This window comes from Uloborus diversus, chromosome 9 (assembly GCF_026930045.1).
Source record: "Uloborus diversus isolate 005 chromosome 9, Udiv.v.3.1, whole genome shotgun sequence".
NCBI classification, from domain to species: Eukaryota; Metazoa; Arthropoda; class Arachnida; order Araneae; family Uloboridae; genus Uloborus; species Uloborus diversus.
In genome coordinates this window covers 36,181,644-36,200,634 of record NC_072739.1, presented here as the reverse complement: position 1 = coordinate 36,200,634, position 18,991 = coordinate 36,181,644, and the positions used below count along the sequence as shown (strand labels likewise).

At 33.7% G+C, this 18,991-nt stretch overlaps 1 protein-coding gene across 1 annotated transcript in view; it reads right to left on the bottom strand.

Annotated features, from left to right (window-relative positions):
- LOC129230024 (low-density lipoprotein receptor-related protein 1-like) overlaps positions 1–18,991 on the bottom strand; it is a 214,643-nt gene that overhangs the window by 55,844 nt on the left and 139,808 nt on the right. The window contains exons 28-34 of the mRNA XM_054864409.1: positions 6,489–6,641; positions 5,791–5,931; positions 3,387–3,503; positions 3,024–3,158; positions 1,037–1,156; positions 834–956; positions 179–307 (exon numbers count right to left, since the gene is read on the bottom strand). Of these exons, the coding sequence (XP_054720384.1) occupies positions 179–307; positions 834–956; positions 1,037–1,156; positions 3,024–3,158; positions 3,387–3,503; positions 5,791–5,931; positions 6,489–6,641 (918 nt within the window). The remainder of the gene's footprint in view (positions 1–178; positions 308–833; positions 957–1,036; positions 1,157–3,023; positions 3,159–3,386; positions 3,504–5,790; positions 5,932–6,488; positions 6,642–18,991) is intronic.

Below are 18,991 nucleotides of genomic sequence, written 5' to 3'. Positions count from 1 at the left end.
GTTTAGGAATAACAGTTGCAAAAAAAAAAGAATAAAACTTTATCATTAAGCACAACAATAGTGAAATTTGTAATAGATAATAAAATTAATACCGGACCCAAGATTTTAGGCATAAAAAAAATTTTAATCAAAAAAGTAACTTTTTTATCATTTACAAATCAAAAAGTAAATTACTTACTGCATTTATTCTCATCAGAATAGTCCCCACAATTATTTACACCGTCACACAAAACAGTTTGCAAGACACACTTATCATTGTCACACTTAAATTCGTTTTCTCCACATATGGTAATATTCACAGTAGAGCCTGGAATACAAAACATTCATATCAGAAACTAACAAAATTAACTAAGCTTAAAGTCAATGTTGAAACAATTTTCTGAATCTTTTCTCATGTATTTTTAGGCTGGGCCAACACACACACAAAATCACATCTTATGTCTGATATAAATTAACATATTCAAAGATAAAAATCACATGCATTCCTCAAAAGAGCATCTACTGTAAATTACTGCTGGGAAAGGGGAGGAGAATCCAGAGAAAGTTTACTAAAATGAACAATTAAAAACCAAGTTTTTGATTTCTGAAGAAAAAACTAATTTACTAAAATATTTGAACTAAATTATCACAGTTTTAAAAATTCATGTTCATTAGCTATTTTATTACTGGGGTAACATTAATTGTTTGGCAATTTGAATCAAAGACTAATTTCAAAAATAGGTTTCTGAAATTTCATTTTTAAGTTTTTTTCCCAATGAAAATATATTTAAAAACAATTGATACTGAGTTGACACATTTATTCATAATTCTTTCTACAACAAATTTATACAAACCACAAATGTCCAAATTTTCATCCGTGTTATCTCCACAATCATCTACATTATTACACATCAAAGACTTCAGTACACAGCGCTTGTTTTCACACTCAAATTCATCATTTCTGCACAAACGATTAGCTGCAAAATAATTTCTCATTAACTGCAAGCTTTTAAGAAAAGCAAATAAAAAAGAAACTAACAATACATTTCTCACTTACGACAATTTTCTGGTTCATCAGAGTTATCACCACAGTCATTATCACCATCACAATAGAAGCTTTTAGTAATGCAAACAAAATTTAAGCATTGAAATTCATTTGGTTTGCATATGTTTTCCACTGAAAACAGAAAGTAAAATGAGAATGCTTATGTTAAAACCATAAAATTTTAATGAATGTGACTTAAAGAAAGAAAAGGCATAATAGCATCTCGAGTATTTAGTAGAAAGTTACTGTCCCTAAGCCTGGCTAAGGCATAACTATGTATAGCAGTTTTGACAAAATTCTGAAAATGCTAACCTAATTTTGTGAACATTATAAGAATTAAATTTTCAGTTTGCTTTAAAATAAGCATTTAACACTAGCAAATGGTTTTCTATCCAATTAGAACCTGCACAAATTTTTGTAAAATGGCATAAAATATGAATATGCAAGCCTATCATTTTAATTACATTAAGATATCATTCCATATTAATAAATACCCAAAAGAGAACTTTATTACGAGTTCGTCAATTTTCATTTTACCAATTTGGAATCATAAGCACCATTAATAGTATAATTTTTCTTTAAGAAAAGGAAAGCATAATTATAATTTCACACAAGTAGTGATGTAAAATACCCGGGTATTTATTTTTAGGGGTAAATACCCAGGGTATATACCCGGGTAAATACCCAAAATGGGTAAATACCCGGGTATTTATTTCAAAAATTTATATTCAACTAAAATACTTTTCTGCATACAACCAACAATATACAAAACAATAAATTTTTGCCCAGAAATTGTATTTTGATCACATATTTAAAGAATTATTGTGTGAAACAGCTTAGCAATCTAATATGATATTCACATTAAATGTGTTGGATATGCCTGATCAATGTCGATAGCCAAATTTCAGATATAAAAAGCCATTCTACAAAAAGTAAAAAGATTAACTGGTTACAAAAAAAGCAAACATCAATTTTTTAAGATCCTGGTCTTTTATAACGCAGTAATATGTCCCTGCATGACGAAATATCGCTCAATTTATTATTACTATTTATTTACGTATATCTTTTGCAGAAATTTCCTCCAAACTTAGTTCAATTGTTCAGGTGTATTCTGTATCACACACACACATATATATATACACACACACACATAATATACATAAACATTTAAAATTTTTAATCTTTTATTTTAGGATCTATGTTTAAAAAAGAAAATAGTCACCTTTTAATACCACCTAAATTTTTTTTGCAAAATGCGCAATTATTAGGGGATTTACCCTGCCTTCGGAAAAACACCCAAAAAAATATTTACCTTCCCACCCTACAGGGGAGCAAATGCAAATGAGCAAGGCAACAGAAAAGAATATTTTGCTTCTTTTTGCTTATTAATGTGAAAACTGTTTCTATATTTTCCATGTTATCACTTAAATATCAATAAAATAAATAACACGATAGTCTTAATAACTTCTCAGTTTATTCTGCCAAACATCCTTCATGCTTCCTTTTTTTTTCATTTTTTGTATGATTGACTAACCTAGATTGTGATTTTGAAATCCTGAAGTTCATAATGAATTGCTTATACTTCTCCAATTATGACATTGAAAAGAAAGATTCTTTGGTTCACCATATGTTTCTTTCATGATTTCATCAAGTCTTTCAATAAAAAAATATTATAAACTGTGTAATACATATATGTATCTATCAGTTTTACCAATTATTTCACATTTAGATTTTTTAAAAAAATCCCATTCACTTCTTTGCAATTTTTGTAAAATATCCAGTTTTTGGGTATTTACCCAGGCCTTGGGTAAATACCCGGGTAAATACCTAAAAAATATTTACCTACCCGCTGGGTATTTACCCGATCCACATCACTACACACAAGTAAAGAATGTATTTATTGGGTTATGAATATTTAAAGACGTCAAAATGATACGTTTACTTGTTCATTACTTTTACAGCAAAAAAAAAAAAAAAAATGTACATTTTTCCTACATACCACAGCCACGTTCTGGATGTTCATCGGATGCTTCTTTATCAGCACAATCATTTTCTCCATCACATACCCAATTTAACGGTATGCACTGTCCAGTGTTATTACAGCGAAATTCATGACTTTCACACTGACGAGTACCTGTAAAACAAATATCTTAGTTCACCGTGAACAACTAAGCAAAAATGAATCTGACCACCAATTTCTATTAATTAAGTCTACAGATGTGGTATGTGGCTAAAATACTGTAGCGCAGCAAATACTCCAAAATTGTAAAGAATAATGCTAAAAATGTGTTTAAAAATTAAGCAACCATAATCCACTAATTTTACTTTAAACTAAGATTTTCAGAGGGAGAAAAACACTTACTACAATGATCAGTTTCATCTGATTTATCCAAACAGTCAGGATGGCCGTCACATCGCCACACACCAGGAATGCAATCTTGGTTACTGCACTGAAATTGATCTGCACGGCAACCATACTCTGCAAACACAACATACCAAATATTAGATTTGCAATTATCTAAATTTTTTTTCTTTTTTTTTTTTAATAATGAAACTGGTACAGATTAACCAAAGTAGCAAGTTAGTATTAACAATTTGATCAGCCATGAAGCAATTGCAGACAACAATACTTTGATGTATTTGGAATAATTGCGGATTAAATGCAGATTTGCTATAACTATTTGGGTCCATCCCCTGACATATTTGTGATGGATCCATTACCACCGACTTTCGGTATTTTGAAGCTCATGCTGACCTCTGCAGCATTGAAACAAAAAAAAAATTGAACCAGCAAAACATTTAATTGAAATATTACATACAATGAAAAGTCATGACGAGCGACTCAGTTGTACTTTCACTAGATGACTTTAAGAAGCGGTTTATTTCTTTTTACATCATCAAAAAAAAAGCTCACTACATGAATGTTCTGAATAAGTTTTACCATCTGGGAAATGTTAAACAATAGGAAGGAGTTCATTTCTTTTGGCAGTCCAAATGCTGCAAGCAAATGCATTGTAAACTTAATTATTTTAGAAATACTGATCCACAAAGTACCAGCTTTTTTGGAAACCTTAAAACCCAAAATCACCCCATAAAGCCTTTCCTTATACAAATCCAGTTTTGTCAGATCTTTGCAAACATTGACACTGTGGTCCTTTGATGTTTAGGGATTTACATAAGAGAGGGAGAGAGACAAAAAACTCTTGTAGGCACCTTTTTAACAGAAAATCTGTGAAACAGAATATTTCCTCTGTTTTATAACAGTTACGAATTTTTTGGAATTAATCCAAAGTCTAAAGTTAAATTTTGAGTCATAAAATATCTTTTCCCCACATGTTGACGGACAATTTTGCACCATTTTCTTTTCTTTTATTTAAGCCTGATTGTTGAACACTTTTACTGTCAAGGTAGACAATGCTGTGAAGCTAATACTTTATAATTTTATAAATAACTTTTATACTCTCTTCCATATCAGAACCGGCAATTTCAGTTTAACATATAAGTCTGAAATTTTAAAAACGAAATCTTCGCCAGTCATAAAAATCAAAACTATGAACAGGGTTCCTACTCTATTTGGATGAAAAAATTCCATGACTTTTCCAAGACTTTTTCATGACTCCACCAAAAATTTCATAACCTTGTTACATGAAGATAATAGTACTATTTGCCAATTTTCTGCAATGGGTATTAGCAAAACTATTATATGAATGCCACTACCTTATCAAAGCATTTACTTGTGACTGAAAAAACATCAGCGCATAGTACAGAAACTAACTATTATTACGCATCTTTTTAATTTAAGTAAGGTAAAAATATAGTGAATGCAATATATAGATGCTTAAATTTATAAATATTTAATAAACAGAGGACAATAGTAATAAATAGGGCAAAATATTAATAAATGGGACAAAGGTTGAATGAGTCTTTATAAAGTTTTAAAATAAATTTACTTGATAAAAATATTGCCGTTTGGTGTCAACAATGTATCTAATAATCTATGTAATTTGACAGTATTTTCGTTCATTGAAGTAAGGCCTTGTTTTTCAGTAAATTCATTTTTTTTTTTTTAAGTATCAGAATTCCCTATTTCTTTGTTCTATCCCCTGAATAAATTTTTATTTTCTAAAGTCTTCAACAAATTAAGATAAACTCTGGCAAGTTTAATAATGATTTTTAATGAGTGATTGAAAAGAACTCGGATGCAATTGAATTATACATTTTGAGTGGGTGTGGCAAAATCTAGAACGTGCAAATCCAGTTCTAAAAAATATTAAATATAAGAAGCGCTGAAAATAACTGTGAATTATAAATAAGTGATGTCCCAACAGTAAAACCACATTACAAAAAAAAGGCGGACGGCTGTTACAGAAGCGGATGCAATAGGATTCCTGAACTCAGATTTGTTCAATTTTCAAGTATTAATAGCTTTTACATGCAATTGAATCACTCAAGATTTCTAATTCTCTTTCTGCTACTGTTACTTTTCTACTGTGTCTAAGACATTTTTCCCTAACTTAAAATAAATTTCCAGGACATTTAATGAAAATATTAATTTTCCATGACTTTTCCAGGTCTGGAATTTGTTTATCTTTTTCCATGACTTTCCAGGATTTCCATGATCCGTACCAACCCTGTATGAGTGTTTTTGCAAGCCTAAACATTGCTGAGGACAGAACTAAAAGCTCAGGACTGTCTGGGCTAATCCTGGACATATGTTAAGCCTAGTTTTGTGTCAAATTAGTTGAGAATATGGACATAAAACTTACTGCAGCCCTTTTCATCCGAGCTCACGCTACCATTAACTCCATCATTGCAGTCATCATCCCTGTCACATTTCCACATTTGTGGTATACATAAATCCCCTCCTTCACACTGGAATGAATTGGATGGGCATGATTTTTCTGGAACTTCTGTAAACAAAAGAGTCACAAAAGGTTTTACTAATAAGTAAAATCAGTTCATAGTTAAAGAAATGTGGGTAAAACTTGCTCAAAAAGAATTACTAGGACCAAATTTTGAGTTTTTTCAGATAAATTGCATTTACTTTTCCAAGTTGTATTTCACAATTAGGAAATTATTTGATTAATACATAAAATCAAAGTTTAAAAAGTTTTCGAACATATGCAAAGCAAGTTAATCATATTAATTATAATGCATTCCTTCAAAATGAAAATATGTAAGCATCATTCACTTATTATGCTGTTTCGCAATTAAACTAGTTACTAATTTTACTGAAGTGAAAACAATCATTGACAGAAACAAACTACTAGAAGTATTTAATGTTATTCAGTCATAGATTAAAAAATCAGCAATAAAAGAAGTTTTCCAACTCAGAAAACAAATTTTTCTCACATCAGGTAAAAATTTTGTTTGGGTGCTGAGAATGAGAGTAAGCTTTAATAAAATCAAATAGTCAGTTAAAGTTAACCTTACAATTAGTTAAAATTGTATAGCTGATACATACTTTCTTCACAATCCTTTTCATCAGACATATCAAAGCAATCATTTTGGCCATCACATATCCAAGCAGGATGAATGCAAGCTGTTGTATGCGCGCAATTAATCAGTTTCTGCATGGGATCCCAAAATAATGGATGAAGTGAGCAATCAGGCTGAGCTAATGAAAAGAAAAACAAAAAGGCATTGCCAATAAATATACAATTTGAACAAAAGTACATATGTCACCTGGCAATAAAAGTAATACAACTCACAATTTTGGAAAAACATATCAACTCTTCATTTACAGTCTGATGTTTAATAACCTTTCTTGCCACAAAAATTTACAACACTTTAGTGGATTTACTGCAAAGCCTTTTCTACTACAACAGAAAAACTACCAGCTAGCACAAAATCACTTTTTTATTTTTTGCAAGTAATAAAACATCATCAAGTTACTTGCAATACACTTAATCAACAAGTACAGAAAATTTTGATTATCTATTTTACAAACAAGCAAGATGCCCAAGATAATTAAAGAGACTTCTGATTACCCACCTTTTGCATTTGTTTCATTACTTCAGGATTATCTCTCTTGAGAATAACAAACAATAAATTGCAAAACAGTCTTAAATATTTTGTGGCTAAAGAGATTGTAACAAAGCAAAGGTTTGTTAGATGAACTTTCTTATAAATAATTGCCATAACTTTCTCACAGGAATTGAACTCTGCTGTAGATTAAACCATGATAAAGGCTCACTTAGACCTTTATTTGGAATGTAAATAAACAGTTTTGTTCAGTAAGCGAGTTAAAATGTGCAGTTTTGGCCACTATACATAATAGGTATCCTCCTAAAAATAGGTTTCATGTATATATAGATAGTTCCGTTAAAAATACAATGGAAAATGCTGGTGCTGGAGTATATTTACATACTTTCAGTGTTAGTTGTCTGTTTGGGAAGCATTGTGACAATTTTGATGGAGAGATAGAGGCTATATCATTTGCTATTGATAATTTGAAAAACAGTCACAAACACAATATTGTATTTCTTATTGATTCACAAGCAGCTATTTTGTTGCTGAAAAATACAAAGTGTAATGAAAATGCCCATGTCCACTACTATAGCATGAAACTGTTTGATCTTAAGAAAACAAGAAAATGTGTTGCGCTCCAATGGATTCCGAGTCATTGTGACATTTTCGGAAGTGAGCAAGTTGAACAACTTGCTAAGGTTGGATCTCTGATGACCCCCAACCAGATTCTCCTCTGCCTCTGCGCAACATTAAACGAATTGTTTTTAAGAAACTCAAAAATAACTTGATTTCTTCATACAGTGATGCAGCTGTGGGTAAAAAGTCAAAATCCCTGCTTACTAAAAGCACAGGAAATCTGCAAGCGCGAGCAGAAGTCATAAAATACAAGTATGCTGTCTTGTCAAAAGAAAGAACTGTTAATTATAAAAAGATAAAAGAAGTATCAAACTCTATTGACTTGGGAGCTGCTTAGTTTCAGAGATTTAAATACTGATCACTATGCAACAGATGCTACATATACTAGAAAGGAGAAGGAAGAAGAATATTGTGATACAGATTCCTGTTAAGAGCTTTGAATGAGCTTTAAAAAAAAAAAAATACAGAAAAAAGAAGATTAATTTAAATTCTGAAATTCTGAATTAAAATTATGTTTTTCGCAATCACGAACTGAGACAGGCCCCTACTCATTGGAGTTATTGTTTCTAGAAACGGCTCCTGTCCCCCCCAAGTCTGCCTCTCCTCCTGGGCGGTTACTTGTGCATAGTTGTGTGTGTGCGTAGACCTGTGTGTATGCACGTAGGTGTGTGTGAGTGTATGTGTGTGAAGTCGTGTGTATGTGTGTGTGTGAACGTGCGTGTGTGTAGGACATGGACGCCTCCGACCAGGAGAAGCGGATAGCTCAAAACCGGAGCAGCCCCGCCGCCAGCAGAGGACGGTGGTGCTGCAAAGGCTTCTGGTCCAAGTTGAAAGAGGCACGGACACCAAAAACGGTCAAATGAGAACAATAAGCAATCGTGATTGCTCAAAAAAAAGCTGAGATTTAAATTCATTTTTCATTTTCTTGTATCTGCACAAAATATCAGACCTGTTCATATGATTTGGAAGAGAAATGGCATTAATTGAGAACTTTGAGAACAAAGGTTTGTGATTTAGTGAGTCCTTAAACGTTGAGAATTTGAATGGCTGTTTCTCTCCACCTCTGTGTGTAATAGTCTTGTACTAGTGTAAAAGTTTTTTTTTTTGTGTGGAGGGAGAAAGATGTTGTAATGGAGATTGTGAAGCTTAATACAGTGAATCAGCTATTAATCGAGTTTTTCATATTTATTTTTTATTTTCATACATCAGCACAAAATATCACAACTACTCCCATGATTTGGAGGAGAACACAGCATTGGTTGCGAACTTTGGTATCAAAGATTTGGATTCAGTGCGTTGTTAACAACTGAGCATTTGAATGACTATTTTCTTCCTCCTCTGTATATAATAGTCTTGTACTTGTGCTTTAAGATTAAGAGATTAATATGGTACTCTAGTCTAGAATTTTGAAAAAAAAAAAATTTTTTTTTGTATATTTTCTAAGTTTAGACCTTTAAGAATAAGCCTCTAAGAGGATTTATGGAAAAATAAAATGGATAAAAAAAAACTCAGAGTGAAGAATTTGTGTCCAGATAGACAAGGATAAAGAAAGCCCCCCAATCCTTATTCTATGGCGCAAGATACAAGCTTTACGAGTAGCTAAATTAAAAAGTTCGAAAGTATATGAAATTATAGTAGAAAATAATTACGGTTACTGTATTCTTGAATTTTTATCATGCCCTTGTCAGCGTTAATTATTTTTGCTGAGTGCAAAAAAATCATTAAATTTTCCCAAACTGCTTTCCATGGGCTAAGATATAAAATTGCAATGCAAAGCAATTGTGTTGGTGTACAATACATAAATTCATCACCTTTTGTAAACAAAGCTTTTGAAATTGATTGCAGAATCATTGTGGTAATGAGACATCTTGGTGTAGGAAGGGAAGATATCAATATATTTTGCAGCATGATGGAAATATGCCAAGGGTTAGCAACTAATACAGATTACAGTTGCCTGGAAAATTCGCAGATAGCTTCATGAGCAGTTTATAAACACGTAATTAAAAAAGCCGTTACAAAAGGAGCTAACAGAAATCTCTGAACCTAATGCTGACCCTATACATCCAACTGTGTCTGGTGATGGCACTTGGAAGAAACGGGGTTTCAACTCACTGTTCAGAGTAACCACACTTGTAGGAAAATACAGTAAGAAAGTCATAGATGCACTTATAAAATCAAGCTTTTGTCAAGGCTGTACTTTGTGGAATCATTATAAAAATGAAGATATTGCAGCTTACAATGATTAGATATATTAGATCCTGGAGCCATTTCATGTTTTAACTTTCTTACTGTGCATTTGTGATCATCTTATTTATCTCTTGTGATGTCATCCAAGCGAAAACGTTCAAGTTATGCAGCTTGACTTTAAGTTGAAAGTAATTGACAAGGCTTCGGAAGTTGAAAATAGAGAAGCAGAGAGATTTTTCAACATGGACGAGTAAAATGTTAGACTTTGGAAGAAAAACAAATCCAAATCAGAAAATTGTGACCGCCGAAAACAAGCAGACAGACGTGGAAAACCTCTTGGTTAGCATTGCAAAAAGAACTGTTGCAGTGGATTTTATGAGAAAGAGCGAATGGAAAAGCCGTTTCAACCATCAACATCGGATTAAAAGTGAAACTTATCGCTCGTAAAATGAGTATCGTCAACTTCGCTGCAGGGTCCATGTGCTGCTACCGCTTCATGAAAAGGAGCAACTTGGCTGTGTGTGAGTATTCGACAGTAGGCCAGAATTTATTTTGCCATTTGCATCCCTTTGCTTCTCACTACCTCATATGTAACGTTCATCTGATAAGGAATGTGCGCTAATCAAGAACGTGGAAGCATCATTCACGATAAAAACTGCTGCGGATTACACTTCTAGGCGGACTATACAAGAGTTTTTTTCTATTTGGTGGGAAAAAGGTCCCTGCGAATAATACACTGCTGCGGATTATATACAGGAAAATATGGTAATCACTGGAATTGACAAACAAGATCATGACAACACATTAATCCAAGTGTTAGAAAGAGAAAAAGTCTCACAATGTTAAATTTAATCCAAACAAGTTCCAGTTCAGAGTCAATGAAGCCAAATACATGGGGTTAATAATTTCGGAAAAAAGAGTAAAGCCTGATGAATCACATGTTGGAGCTATTAATGAAGTAGGAAAGCCTGCTAGCAAACAAGATATAAGGAGACTTTAAGGCATGGTAAATTTTTTAGCAAAATTTATCCCTAATATGTTAAAACAACTGCACCCTTGAGGGAACTGTTAAAAGATAAAACAAAGTTTCAATGGTCATTCAAACAGGATGAGGCATTTAGTTGCATGAAAAAATTAATCAGTTCAGCCCCAGTCTTAAAAGTATTTAGTAGTTCTCTAGAAATCACAATTCAGTGTTATAGTTCGAAGGATGGGCTAGGAGTATGTTTATTACAGGAAGGACAGCTGGTATCCTTTGCCTCTAGAAGCCTCACTGAATGTGAAAAGAACTACGCCCAAATAGAAAAAGAGCTCTTTGCAATAGTTTTGGCTTGTGAAAAATATCATAACTTTATATATGGGCATAAGGTTCGGATACAAAGTGACCACAAACCACTAACTTCAATCATTCAAAACCCTTTAGTAAAATCACCACTCGTATTCAAAAAATGGTTTTGAAATTACTAAAATACAACTTATAGTTATCAATTACTTGACAGGAAAAGACATGTTTCTAGCAGATACATTGTCTTGAGCATTTTTTAAAGATCAGCTGCTTGATGATCCTGAGATGTTGCACACTGTACACTTGATTTTGAAATATTTACCAATGAGTGACTGCAGAAAAGAACAGTTCAAAAAGGCATTGCAGGGAGATGATAAACTAAAAATGGTCATAAGTTTTTGTAAAGAGGGGTGGCCTCACAAAAAGAAAATTCCCTTCAATTTAAGGAAATGCTATAAATTACAAAATGAATTATATCTGGATGATGGTTTGTTATTTTTGAATAATAAAATTTAGTAGTTCCAAAAATACTTAGACCTGAAATGCTTACACTTACAAATAAAGCTCACATGGGTATTGAAAAGTGTAAAAGTCGGGCACAAGAAATATTGTACTGGCCAAGTATTTCAAAAGATATTAAAAGAACAGTAGAGAATTGTGCAATATGTGCTAAGTTTCATAAAGATCAAACTAAAAAACCATTGCAGCCCCATGAAATACATGAGCGAGCTTTACAAAGAATAGGGATGGATATAATATTTTTTAGGAACATAAATTATCTTGTCATAACAGACTTTTTCTAAGTGGATTGAAGTTGACGAACTGAAAAGTAAGTCAGCTGGGAACATACTAAAAGCATTGGAAAGAGTATTGACCAGATTTGGTATTTAAGAGGTAGTTGTATGTGATAACAGCCCTTTCAACTGTTGGGAATTTAAGAAATTTTGTTAAGAGTGGGACTTAACAATTTCATTTAGCAGCCCATATCAATCACAGAATAATGGTATGGCAGAAAAGGGGATTTGGGATTGCTAAAGCCTTTTTTAAAAAGGCTTATGAAGATAGTAAAAGTCCTTTTGTAGCAGAGATATTAAAATACCGAAACACTCCAATATCAGGCATAGGGTTATCACAAGCGCAAATGATGTTTAATCACAGGTTAAGAACCAAGCTTCCCATTTGCAATAGATTTTTGAATCCAGAAATCTTTAAAATAGTAGTAATGACTTAAATCGGCAACAAATAAAACAAAAAATTTATTATGATAAAACAGCAAAAACACTTAGATCTTTAAATTTAAATGAGAATATGTTCGTTAAAAACTTCTGTAACAAAACATGGGAACCAGCAAAAAAGTCATTGCAAAAACAAATAACCTTAGATCCTACAAAATAAAAACTGCAGCTAATAAGGTTTTTACAAGATGCATAAAAAATTTAATTTCATCAAATATTGATTGTAATTTTAATTCGCATTTAGATTGGGATATTGAAATTGATGATAATTCACCAGTTAAAAGACCACTTAATGACTGCAATGTTTCTTATAATTCAAATCAAACTAACAATAATGCAAATTTAGCCCAAACAAATAATAATTCATCTTTTCAGACAAGATCTGGTCATATCTCCAAAATCCCTTATTTAAGGGACTTACTACAATTAAAGTAAGGAGGGGGGGGGGAGAGATGTGACAGATATTTATGTAATCGTTCTTATTATACTTGTGCAAATAGATATTGCAATTAGAACAAAATATATTAGATGTAATAATTGAATTTAATGGTTGAATAGAAATATACTTTTCAAAGTTGGAATAGTGCTTAATTAATAAGTAAAACGTTAATATACTGATTAAATTTTCATTGTTGTTATTTACTTCATTGTATTGAAAGCTTTACTCATTGACTGGTTCAGTTAAGCTAAGAAATTGAACATTATGTGTTGTATATAGTATTGGATATTATATATGTGTACCTTGATATTTTATGTATATAATTATGTAAACTAGTATATTGTGGCTATCAGGAAACTTTCTTCTATATTTTTCTTATAATTTATTCTGATCCCTCCCCATGCTTGATGAAGAAGCAGACAGACATTTTCTAAAAATGGTCGAAATGGACTCGGCACACCTTAAAACGTTCAAATTCGTCAAAATTAGAAATTCGAAGATTTGCACGAATCCAATACTTTCTTCTATATATTAGATATAGAAGAAAGTAAAAAGTAATTCTTAGTAGTTTACATTGCATTTGTGATTCAAGTTCTTTTAGTTGTTTAATCATGCATTATGACTTGTAGCACTGGTCAACCTGCTGTGAATTACAATTTTGATATTACTAATGGTAAATTGCAAGTTTACAATGCCTTTATTGACCAAGTTTTGATTCATAATATTGTTACAGAAATAAATCAATATGCTGACCAATGTATCAGCAGTAGTTTTCTTCGGAAACATTCTTAAAGTAAAAAATGGGAACCCACCACAAGTAATGAAATGCATAACATCTTTGCTCTTCTTATCCTCCAAGGGGTTGTGAAGTTTCAATGGTTTTTTGACCTCCCACAATGATTACGTCTTGTTTGGGGGTCATTCTTGGAGACCACACGCAATCACGAGTTGTATCACTGTCTTACACAAGATCCCCTCCAAGACTACTCAAAACTTGCGGTCACTACGGCACCACTCTACCCCTTTGTCTCAGAGCTAGGACCACCCTGTGGTGAGAACTGGAGTTTGCTTCAGGGGTCCGAAAAGCATCTGGAGGAAGAGATCGTTAGGCCATGAATCGGGACTGAACTCCGGAATTCTCTCGGGAATGCAATGTTGCAAAGTTTGGCTTGCAAAGCCATTAACTTGAATTTTGCAACAAAGTTGATCCTCTGTGGATAATGTTACTACATTTACAATAACTTAGTAAATTATTTGTGCATAGCTGCATGCCATTAATCCAGATAAATAAAAGTTTTTTCTATTATTTATGGTCTGGTACGTTACAGTTTTAATTAATTGGTGGCAGCTTCGTGATTGCTCCTCTATCACCTCAAAGAGACTGGTAAACAAACTATTTACAATAGTTGAAATTGCAGTTCATCCACAACTTCTTTGCTTGGAATGTGCTCATGTTATGCATCTTCACTCATGTGAAATAATTATGTTTGTTCTTCTCGCCGTCCAGAAGTGACTTTCCTGTTCGCCCCGCAAACCTATTTTTCTTGTGATGACAAGTGCTCGTGTCGTGCATCATCTTAGTTCCTCGGAAGTGCATCATAGCTGTTTTTTCTTCAACTTTTATGAAAGGAGACAAGAAAATTTATTTTTTGAGTTTTTAAAAGCAAAATTGTCGCATTTCCTTTTGAAGTAACAATGGGCAACCCGTTAAATGAATTTTTAGAGATTAGTCATCGTGACCTGAACTTTTTTGTGACAACCCTCCTGTGGTTCCCACACGGATCCTAGTATCCATTTATTTGTCACACCCAGCCGTGGGGGGGGGGGGGGCCCTCCGGACAGTGGAACCTAAGGCTTACAGCTAAGTGGTGGGGTGTGTGTGTGGAGAAAAGCATCCATTTATTTGCTTCCTATCTCTGGATTACATGTGGATACACCCGATCGAAGTCCTTTCAGTAATTTGAGTAAGTACCCTTTTCATTTTTGAGAGTGACGGTTAGGGTGCATAACTATTTTCTTTTTTCCATTGACTGTGTAAAGTTACAAAATTTGTCTTCAATGTTCATACACTTTTTCTAGGATTAATAACACTTAACTTTAATTAGGTAGCTCATTAACTTTTAATTAGGTTGTTTGTATTTTCTTTTGGAAATTTGTTTTGTAATCATGGCTTTCTTAAATAAAGCAAAAAAGTCCAAACTCCATGAATTAGCTGAAGAACTGGGGTTAACCGTAACTCCAGATTTAAAAGTTGTTCATTTGAAAGAGTTGATTTCAAAAAGTAAGGAGGACTCGGAAGTAATTAAAACAATGTACGAAAATATAATTATGGAAAGGGAAAAAAAAGAAGCTTTGAGGCAGGAAGAAAGAGAAAAGAGGGAATATGAATTGGAAAGGCTCAGGTTGCAGTCTCTCCTACAGCAGGAAGCTGCTCCAAATGTGCACTTGGGTTTTCAGGCATCAAAAAAAATTTTTTGAATTTGTCAAATTCATTTTAAAATTCGATCCTGAAAAATCAGACATCAGTCTGTATTTGACTAGCTTTGAGCGTCAGGTCAAAAAGGCAGAAATTTTCCAAACTAGTAGTTTTAGTACCAAACTAGTAGTTTAAATTTAGTATTCTGCCCATTTAGTTTACTGCCACTAGACATCATGCAGTTAATTGCTCGGGAGCCTGAAAATAAGTCAGCAAACAGACAAATTTAAATTAGGTGCGGAAGCATTTTGCCAAAAATTTGTTCAACTGACAAAGTGGGTGGAAGGAACATGGAAGGATTTTGCTTTTGACAGCAAAAATTTCCTTGAGCAATGGCTAGAAGGGTTAGATGTCGGGGACTTTGAATCTTTGAAAAGTCTGATGGTAACCAATCAAATCAAAAAGCACGTAGCTATTGATGTGAACAAGCATTTTATCTACAATTGGGGACAACATAAAGATACTGAAAAATTAAGCTGAACTGCTTAACAGCTGTGAAAATATTCGAAAAAATCCCTAACAGGCAAAAACTCAGAAGGGTGAAAATACCTCTCAAAGAACTGAGAAATTTGATAACCACCCCCTATCGAACGGAGCAACGGGAATGAACAATTAGGGGAATTTCAACAAGCAGAAGAGACCCTGCTGTTATGAATGCAACAGTACTAATCACTTAAGACCGTCTTGTCCAAAGCTAATAAAAGAAAGGGGTGGAGATAACGAGATTGTATTTCGGTCAAGGAAAATTATCCTTCTGAATTTTTTAATCCTTACATTCAAGAGGGCATAATTGGAACTCAGAAAATTCTAATACTTCAAGATACTAGATACTCGATTGATCTTTGTACTAGAAAATATGTTAAACCTAATTCCTATACAGGAGAAGTGGCGTGGGTTAAACAACCACTAGATGCACACCACATTGTTTTGCCTCTTGCAGAAGTAGAAATTGAAGGGGAGCATTTTGGGAGGATAAAAACAAAGGCTGCTGTTTGTTCCGACTCCTTAGATGCGGGGCGTTATTTGCTAGGAAATAAAACCGCTGCCTTGCTTAAGGAGCAAAAACAGTATGAATTTCCCGATTGCGAAACCTTAAACGCCGTACAAACTAGGGCGATGCTTAATAAAAATAGATTGGCTGAAGATTGTAAATCAAATCATGATTTTGAGAATGAAGCGCAGTCTGTTATAACTGATAAAAAGGATGCAGAACATGGGGAAATTGTTGGTTTAGAAAGGGATCAGCAGGAGGAGGAAACCCCGCTGATTATTCTGGCAGGAGAGCCTAATGTTCCAAAATTATCACTTTTAGAGATCAGCCGTGAGGAGTCAAAAGAACTTCAGCAGAATTGCCCAATGTTAAAACTAATTTTGGATATTGTGTCAGGTAAAAATAAGACATCCAACCGGGATAACTATAACATTAAAAATTAATTGCTGGTTAAAACACAGACTGACTGGTTAGATAACATTAAGGAGTTAATTATTGTTCCCGAAGTGTTGCGGGAAAAATTAAAGGGTATGTGTCATGAGGGAACCTCTGCTCATTTAGGCATTACTAAATCCAAAGATAAGCTGATTAGACATTTTTTGGCCGGGTTGTTTCAAAGATATGTAAATGTTTGTCTGGGCTTGTGACCAAGGGTGCTCATATAGGGGGGTAAGGGGGGGCTCAAGCCCCCCTTTAGGAATTAGAACTTCCTTGCTTTTAATACTTTTTCTTTGCAAAAATGTAAAAATATTTCTTCTCCAGCCATTAATGAATAAGTTATTAAAAATGTCAAATTTTAATGACTCTAATCGGTCCTGAAATTAGTTTTCATGGGGAAAATATCATGCTAAACCATGGTTAACATATCTGAGCCCCCCCCCCCCTACAATTTTGCATATGGGCGCCCATGCTTGTGACCCCAGTCAAAGGGCCGGTAAACCTAATGATAAAAAGAAGGCACCTCTAAAAATTGTTCCTATCATTGCGGATACCTTTAGCACCCTAAATATCCATTGTGTTGGGCCTTTAGTAAAACCCCCGAACGGCAATCGGTACTCAGTCACCGCAATTTGTTTGGCCTCAAAATACCCAGAAGCAATTCTGGTGTGAAACACATTGGATCAATTACAGTGACTGATGCTCCTTTAGTCATGTGTAGTAGAATGGGTTTCCCTCAGGAAATTCAATGTGATCATTGAGAACATAAAATGGACAATAACTCAGCACCAAATATAGATAGAAAGATTTGGTAAAAAGCATTTTCAAGTACATTAGTTGTTGTTTAATATGATATGCAGCATGATTAATTTTATTAAAAAAAAAAAAAAATTAAAAATGTAAATTTCTCAGAAAATATATAATGATTTCTTTTTTTAATCTCAAAAATTTTTGTGTGTTTTATCTTCATTTGTGCGAACTTTTAAGTTAGGATTTCAATAGGATTATATTTTTATGAATTTTTGAATAAAATCTGATTTAAGAAATAATGATATTTTTTAGATTCTGTTTAGTTAAAATGGGGTTCTCTTACTGGTGATCGTCTAGTGAGTAGTCAGTCAGCTTGAAATGAGCTGACATGAATTTATAGATTGGTAAGCCAAACGGTTTACACGGGATTCAAGTTTGACAAGATTTGCATAACAGTGTGTAGAACTTATTTCAAATCAGTCGACTGTTTTCAATTTTCGAGCTTTCCACCTGTATGAAAAGTTCCCTTTTAAGGGGGAAGGAGCTGTGAGGTCTCAACGGTTTTTCGGCCTCCCATGGTCCTTTTTGAAGACCACATGCAGCCACGAGTTGTCCTACGGTCTTACACAAGATCCCCTCCAAGATTATGCAAAAGTTGTGGTCACCACGGCGCCGCTCCACCACTTTGTCTCAGAGCTGGGGCCACCCTTTGGTGAGAACCAGAGTTTTCTTCGGGGGTCTGAAAAGCATCTGGAGGCAGAGATCGTTATGCTACGAGTCGGGGCTGAGCTCCGGAATTCTCTCGGGAACACAATGTTCCAAAGTCTGGCTTGAATGGCATTAACTTGAACATTGTAACGAAGTCGATCCTCTGTGGATAATGTTACTACATTTCCAATAACTTAGTAAATTACTTGTGCGTAGCTGTATGCCATTAATCCTGATAAATAAAAGTTTTGATATTATTTATGCTCTGGTACATTACAGGGTTATAAAGAAGCCAATACTGGAGCAATATTAGAGCAAAAGACATTACACACACACCCCATTCTTCAATGAACTAATGTCATATCAGTTCCAGCAACTTTATCTCTATCTGCACTTTGCAAACAATACTTACAAATGTCCAAAATTGGCTGAAATTTGACCAGTGGCGAAACATTCAGCCTTTCTTTTTCAAGCAGCAGTTACTCCAAAACGGGATATTACTTTTGAGGAGAGTCATATGCTCTTCAAAGAAAGACTTTCGTAGAAATAATACAATTCCTCTGAAAAGATCACGCTTTGGCATCTAGTCCTATATGAATCTGGATACATTTGGTTATTTATTATATATACAGGAAAAGGGACGTTGTTTGATGCAAAATACAGTAATTTGGCCATTTCCTCACAAGTGGTTCTGACTCTAATGAAACCCTTTCTGCAAAAAGGATAGTGCCTTACAACGGATAAATTTTAGTCTTCGCCTGAATCAGCAGATGTGTTAATTCAGAAATGTATGGAACAGTTAAACTCACAAGAAAAGAAGTACCAAAAGAACTTTTGAACAAGATTGGAAAG